This window comes from Oculina patagonica, chromosome 4 (assembly GCF_052425735.1).
Source record: "Oculina patagonica isolate OP01 chromosome 4, crgOcupat, whole genome shotgun sequence".
Classification (NCBI taxonomy): Eukaryota; Metazoa; Cnidaria; class Anthozoa; order Scleractinia; family Oculinidae; genus Oculina; species Oculina patagonica.
The window spans coordinates 28881081-28888926 of NC_135761.1; the positions used below are offsets into that span (position 1 = coordinate 28881081).

Consider the following 7846-nt stretch of genomic DNA (forward strand, 5'->3'; position numbering starts at 1 on the left):
AAGTTATGGTTCCAACTGATGATGTGCATGAGTGTTAAAGTAGCTGCAGTCCCCCTAGCTGTTTGTAGTTTCTTAAATAATTGAAATCCCTTTCTGTCTTGGACATTATTAGTGACTGACTGACCATGTTTTTACTATCCTTACTATATATCTTATGGGAAACTTTGAAAATTGTCAACTGCTGATCTAGAAGGTCTTGCACGTTATTATCTAACTCATACTAAAATTGATTGGTAAGGGCGTGTATTCACCTTAAAATATCATTTATATTAAGACTGTAGAAAACGTTAAGTTAGGTGTTAGCACAGGAAATAGCACAGTACGTACCTTAGGAAAAAGAAACTGTCAACTGAAAAGGTTGCATTTCCAACAGTTTGAAATGTGAAGCGATGAATGATGTTAAAAACTAACAGCAAGTTACCTAAAACAAAATAAAAAAGAGTTTCTTGTACTGTAAGCCATTTTTAATGTAAGTAAGAAGCCGAACAATCATTACAAGCAACTAAAGAAAATTACCTGCATACAAAGTAAAGAAGCAATTAAGTAAGATCATATTGTCTTTAATTGCCAAAAATGTAATTTTTACAGAACACATTTTTTTAATAGGCCATTTCCGAGTTACCCTTTGCCTCTGTTTCAAAACAAGTCTAAGTGCGAAACCATTTATATGAAAATGAGTTTTACCTTCAGGTCCATTTTCATGCAAATCAAACTCATTTTCATTTGAATGGTTTCGCACATAGACTCGTTTTGAAACAGAGGCAAAGGGTAACTCGGAAATGGCCTATTCCCAAACTAGTCGCATAATTTCTCTTCATTAAAAAAGGATGAAGTTATAATATATAGACTATGAGCAGTGCCTTTTTTCTTAGTCCATCTGATTAAGCGTGAACCACTTCCTTTTGTTAGCTTCAAGCTTGATGCACTAATATATAATATACTGCGGGTAGTTGAGTGATGAAGAGGTGCAGTGGCCATAAACCACAAGGATAGAAGCTGTGATGAAGAAATAATGGGGCACACTGATGGGAGGACTGGTGTTGAAGAGATGTTAACAGGAGGACGAAGAACAGGTGTGGTGATGAAAATGATTAAGTGTGGTATGATGTTTTATGTCCGCCCTGATGATAGTTGATGACAGTAACAAGTCCATGAGAAAAATTGGATACTTACTGATAGGTGTTACCAACTGAATGGAGAAGGTATGTCCCAGAATGACCCACCACATGCTTAGCACTCTCATGCCATTGATGGAAGTGATAGCACTGGGAGGAACATTTGTATCCATAATACGGCTTGTGTTTTGAATTAATGAAAAACACAAAAAGAATCGTACCACCACATCTGTGACAAAACATAAACAAAGCAAATTAGTATTTTCATAGCTGGCATTTTTATTTTGTTATGTCTCATATAAATTTTATTAACGTGTCAAGTCTGACAACCCCTAAAAGTCCGGTTCTCGTCTTGTGTTTTGGTGACTATCAATAGTATTAAATGTGAACTTGTCTACCATGTATATGTGTTTTCAATTATGTACTGTCCTCAATCAGATAAACAATGCATGTTCATTTGAAATGTGATCAGATGACTGTACAATGAAGCTTGCTGATAATTTCATGCCGTGATTCCTGCCATATATGTAAATTTTTCCCATCAAGATTCGGAGCATACCAGTAATACCGCAATGAGTGGGTTCGTAAAGGCCAGAATCTATGCAAGATCCCAGCAGGATTGTTGCTCTGAGCACGCTTTGGGGCAAGATCTTCAAACCTGAGCACACTATTAACCGCCTGGCAACACCTTCCTCCTGACTATTTCATTTAAATTAGGGGACTTTCATTAAGATTGCAAAACTTGTTTGTCTCCCTCAAAAAAGTTACAGGTAAAACACAACATTTATGGATCCCCCATTTGACTGATGCTTTTTTTTCAATTAAGGCAAGAAGCAAACACAGTGCTTATTTTCCTGACATTCCTCCGACCTATTTATGAAACTTCTAGTCAGATGGGTCAATTTTACATATTACAATACAAGAACATCACACATCTGACAAACTTACTTGGTTTAGCTGGTTCCTGACGAAAGCTTAATGAAGTTGAACTTGTACTAAAATTCACCCTAGGGGAGGGGTGAAGAAGATTTGTCCTGTCACTGTCAGGATCACTTTTTGAAAAAGGATTTTGACCAGGAGGAGCCTGATCACTATCTGTTGCCATGGAAACACCTCTGATTGGCATAAAGCCTTCACTTTTGTTGACTGGTGGGGAGTGTGGTTTCATGAAGTTAACAGCAATGTCGGTGATTGTCCCAACAAGGCTCAAAAACAGGATCAAACCACATAAAGCCCTGTGAGATATAATAATATTAGATGTTAAGAGGTAACTTGCAATGGTGTTATGCTTCACATTTAAATACTGTAACAAACTATCACAATGATTCAATTTAGTGTCCCTATTCCAAAACGCTCCTCCTCCTCCTCGATCATCCTCCTCTGTGATACATTTCAAACTAAAAATTATGATAAAAAACAACATTTCTATTACATCTGGCAGTTAGCCTTTATGTTGGGATAAAGGATTCTTGGCATGCATTGCCAAGACAGGCTCGTGAGTCATGTGGGCCATTCCAGTTGGCCTAAATAGCACTAACATGTACTCTCACTGGTTAGCCTGCAGTTTATAGTTTAAGTAGCTTTCTGTAAGCCTTGACATTGGGATTAAGGATTTCTGGTTTGATCGATGGCTCACATGGCTCGTTGGTTTGCATATTATACATACACCATCAATTGCATAAACAGAAGAAACAACATTCAGCATTTGAATAAATAAAGCAATAATTGTTTTTAATCCAAGTCATATAAAAGCTAGTACATAAGTCATGCAGTCCTCTGCAATACATAAAAGAAAATGTTTGTGTATAATTAAGAAAATAACATGGTAACATATTAATTTAGAAAATGTATGTGTACTTACAAAGTGATTATCACCCCTGTTGTGTATTCTGGTTTCTTGCTACAAAAAACAGGTTTAGTGTCACTTTCACCTTCAGGTGGTGCAAATCCAGTGGCTGGCTGTGGGCTGAGCTTTGCCAATGTTATATTATATTCTTTATTAAATCCTGGTCAAGTTACAAATGCAACAGGTAATTAGACCCAGAGAGCTGATAGCATCTTTCTGCAAACCACTGTTTATGTTTTTTACATCTTTTCAATGAGTCTTTGGTCTCATTCATATTTTATAAAAATTAATAAAACTAGTCCAATGCTTAAGGGCCTGTCATGTACCATATGTCACACAATATAAGGATTATTGCCTTGATAAAAGTTTAACAAGAAAACACCCTGGTTAAGTTTCCTGTACATAGTTAGGTAAGTTTTATTATCTCTGTTGAATATGGTGATCTTTATCAATATTGTGTCAGAGTGCACTTGCAAACTGGATTGGTTCTACACCCCACTAACATCAATCATATAGTAGTAATACCCGCATGCTAACTCTGATTTTCATTTTAATAGAAGTGGTGCCAGAGAGCACACACCTATATACACCAAAAGATATTTTTCCTAATAACGGTTTGTGATTTAAATAAACCTTGCCCGATACCCACAACAAACTCCCAAAAGGTAGTGGGTTGAAATTTTTAAAACAAATCCAAGGAAAGGTGGGGGGGGGGGGTAGCTGCCCCCTCAGCCCCCCACTAAATTTGCCCATGGTGAGATCAAGGTGTTTTGCCAAAGTACAAAACACAATGACCACACCCAGGGAGCTACAGTCCAGTAGCTAACTGTTAGGCTACCATGCCTTTGACAACAGCTACACATACAGTACCTGTAAAGATATCTTCCAAAGCTTTAGTTACATCCTCCTCACTGCATTGTTTAGGTGCACAGATTCCCCAACGAATAGGTAATTTCTAAAAATATAAGGTAAAAATGAAGCCTATCAAAAGACCTAGCATTTCTTTCTCTCCACAAAAGAAATGAGTAATAAACCTTGTAATGTAAATTATGTAATGTAATGTGATGTACGTAATGTAATGTAAACTTTAATAGTCAGCTCCCCACAGGGCTTTTCAGTAACTATTTTACAATTTACAGAATTAAGGGATGAGATCGGACATCAGCATATAAGGCGCCTATGGCAGCCACTATCCGTCCATGTGTATGATCTCACCCCACCACCAACCCATGGAATAGAGCAGACCACAACACCGGGAACTTCATGCCCTACTCTTTGCGATGAGTGTGTGGGTTCTTTAACGTCCCCTGCTAATTATAACACTGAAGATGCAGGAGACGGGGCCTACAGTTTATCGTCCTTATCCGAGAAAACTAGAATGTCTAATCATTTGCAGATGTAATTACAAAGGCAGCACATTCTCCTCAGTTATTTTAAGACCCTGAGTGTTGGTCCGGTCTAGGAGTCGAACACGAGTCCTCTCGCACAACAGTCCGGCGCTCTACCACTGAGCTAACTAACCGGTCGGGGGTTATAAACCATATACAAGACCATATGTTGAGCGATAATCAAAGATTACTTTCTGTGCACGTCATATGGCGTAGATGCCATATAAAGGTCGAGCACGTGAAAGAAATTAAATTAAATTAATTAAAGTCCATGTTCAAGCCCCTGGGGGCAAGTGTTCCAAGTTTGAAAATCAGCTGTCTTTCCTCACACTGTCTTCTTACTGTGTTGCCGTCAACCTGGCTCACCACAGACACTCGCATATCACTGATTTTGTTGTGGTCCAGGAGGTTAAAGTGTTCAGCGACAGGGAATGTTTGATTATCACTCAACGGTTTTAGTTTGAACTTTGGGACTGATGAGGGGGTCATTCCTAAAATGTCTCGCAAAACAAAACAGTTTTATGTGGTCAATATATATTTATTGTGTATTTTAACTTCCCATCAATGGGAAGCTAGTCCATTACATGATTATCCCTCTCAGCATTGAATTTGCCGGTACCCATTACACCCGGTACACCTGGGTGGAGTGAGGCACTGTGAGAGTAAAGTGTCTTGTCTAAGAACACAACACAATGACCCCAGCGAGGGCTTGAGCGTGGACAGCTCAACCCAAAGCCAGTGCTCTAACCATTTAAGGCCACTATGCCTCCCATTAATTTTGCACATGCTTATTGCCAAATTGCCACAAAATGTATGACTTAAAAAGGAAAGTGGAACTGGGACTCCGACTACAAAAGTGCAGGGCTGTTTCTGATTCCCATATTTGCATCATTTGTGGATCATCGGAAGTCTTTGATTTCCAAGGTAGAAATATTACTCACATGACAGCATTATATAACAGCACTTATCAGACTGGCAACTCAGTGCAATGAGGAACATTTGAAGTTGCAATGGAAAGCAAGTAGAGACTGCAAACTACTCACCTCAGTCACATTAAAAGTCGGCACTGTGACATAAGCCAAGCAATAATGAGCATCAACAATAGTTTTAGTGCATTCACTGTATGATCCTAACCAACCAACATTTCCCAGAAAAAGTCCACTTTGAGGTTTACCAATAGCATCAAGATCTGAAGATTTCAACAAACAATTATAACTGCTGATCCTGTGATACAATAATTAATCAGAGGTTATAATCATGATTAATTAATTGTATCGATGAATTTCAGTCCCATTGTGATGCGTGATGCTTGACAATGCATGAGTAGATTGTAAATGAATTGATCACATTAAAGATAAATCAATTTTATTTTTATTACGAGTTTTTGATGTGTGTATCAGGAGGTGGCAAAGTTTTGCAACAACCTACACTGTATTTGTTGGTCACCTTTCACTTTTGGGACATTTTGTGGTATACCAATCAAACATATTGACTAGAACAACAATATGTGTTACATATTTGGCTGTTGCATTTAAAATCCACACCCCATGTCGATGAGAGGTCTTCCATTCTTAAACCTCAAAGCGGAGGGGGACAGGGGGCAGGAGCCCAGGAGAAGATAGGCCAGAAGCAGGGGAAACTGAGAAAAATTGTGCAACATTATGTAATATTTTCCAAATATAGAAATAGCAAGAGAGAGGCAAGAAGAGTAGTTATGTAATATTTTTCAAATATAGAAATAGCAGAAAGAGGCAAGAAGAGTAGTTATGTAATATTTTCCAAATATAGAAATAGCAAGAGAGAGGCAAGAAGAGTAGTTATGTAATATTTTCCAAATATAGAAATAGCAAGAGAGAGGCAAGAAGAGTAGTTATGTAATATTTTCCAAATATAGAAATAGCAAGAGAGAGGCAAGAAGAGTAGTTATGTAATATTTTCCAAATATAGAAATAGCAAGAGAGAGGCAAGAAGAGTAGTTATGTAATATTTTCCAAATATAGAAATAGCAAGAGAGAGGCAAGAAGAGTAGTTATGTAATATTTTCCAAATATAGAAATAGCAAGAGAGAGGCAAGAAGAGTAGTTATGTAATATTTTCCAAATATAGAAATAGCAGAAAGAGGCAAGAAGAGTAGTTATGTAATATTTTCCAAATATAAAAATAGCAGAAAGAGGCAAGAAGAGTAGTTATGTAATAGCAAGAGAGAGGCAAGAAGAGTAGTTATGTAATATTTTTCAAATATAGAAATAGCAAGAGAGAGGCAAGAAGAGTAGTTATGTAATATTTTTCAAATATAGAAATAGCAAGAGAGAGGCAAGAAGAGTAGTTATGTAATATTTTTCAAATATAGAAATAGCAGAAAGAGGCGGGAAGAGGAGTTAACAGTACAGGAAGGGAGGTTCAGACCCTCCAGTACCCCCGAAAGAAATCTGCTGAAAACATCTTAACTCCTAAAGAAATCATTTAAAGTGTTTATGACATGAAATCTTTTATTGGCTTTTTTCTTTTGTTGATATGCTTAGATAAAGGATTGATAGTTAAAATTTGTCCAAAAAAATTTTTCCGTCATTTTTTGCTTCCGCAATGTCGCACTCTCAGCCATCTTGAAAATTCATCAAACAAGTAGACGTCACAAAGGTGACGTGACGTACCTTTTGTCATAGTGGCGCGCGGCCAAAAGGTGCATCCAGGATTGAATGCAACTACAAAATTTACAAAATTACAATTTTTTGCTATGGTGTCACCAAATCTGTGAAAATAACAAAAATTACGAAATTTACAAAGGTTTGTAATTTTCGTAAAATTTATCAAGACCAAAAAGTCTGTGAGGTCTTGGCCAAAACAACAACATTTACAAAAATGATGATTTTTACAAAAATCATGATTTTCGTAATTTTTGCTAAATTTCATCAAGACAAAAATGTATATGAGGCCTTGATGAAAACTACGATAATTTCTACGATTTTTTATAATTTAAGGTTTGTATAATGTTGACTAAAACAATTATGTCACAAAGGGGGGGGGTCACGAGCACCCTAGGAGCCCCCCCCCCCCCCCTCGCTAAGCCCTTGTGATATATATGTCCCTTGAGCACGATCGATATACCTCAAATCCAACCCTTCGCTTCCGCTGGGCATAGAAATATAGTAATACAAAGTCATGAGCTGTAACACGCGATATAAAACTTTCTCAAAACGAAGTTTGGATAGCCTTTTGATTTACAATATTAAATTTAAAAAAAATAGCATTCGGACTGCACGCCGGTGATTTAGTGTTTGCCAGACCTTGACCGGTTATTCTGCGAGCCGCATAAAAATCATGAAGCTTGGGCCTCTCATGGGACTCTCATTTTATTTTGTATTCAGTTTATGCACGAATAACCCCAAAACAACAACAAAGGTCATGCACATAAAAATACAAACAATTTTATACTCACAAGGATACAGAAGTTTACTTGTACTCAGCTTTTCCACAGTGTCTTTGCATTTCTTGCCGAC

General features: G+C 37.3%; 1 protein-coding gene across 3 annotated transcripts in view; it reads right to left on the reverse strand.

Moving 5' to 3' along the window:
• The window catches only part of LOC144650119 (nose resistant to fluoxetine protein 6-like), a 38549-nt gene that overhangs the window by 24606 nt on the left and 6097 nt on the right, over positions 1–7846 (reverse strand). Inside the window, exons 1-7 of one of the 3 annotated variants that reach the window (XM_078509776.1) lie at positions 7786–7846; positions 5393–5538; positions 3832–3916; positions 2977–3121; positions 2064–2350; positions 1174–1344; positions 328–421 (exon numbers count right to left, since the gene is read on the reverse strand). The exon at positions 7786–7846 is cut by the window's right edge and continues 196 nt beyond it. In XM_078509776.1, coding sequence (XP_078365902.1) covers positions 328–421; positions 1174–1344; positions 2064–2350; positions 2977–3121; positions 3832–3916; positions 5393–5538; positions 7786–7846 — 989 coding nt within the window. Of the gene's footprint in view, positions 1–327; positions 422–1173; positions 1345–2063; positions 2351–2976; positions 3122–3831; positions 3917–5392; positions 5539–7785 lie in introns of those variants that run through there. The other 2 variants (XM_078509777.1, XM_078509778.1) reach the window with 2 other exon arrangements.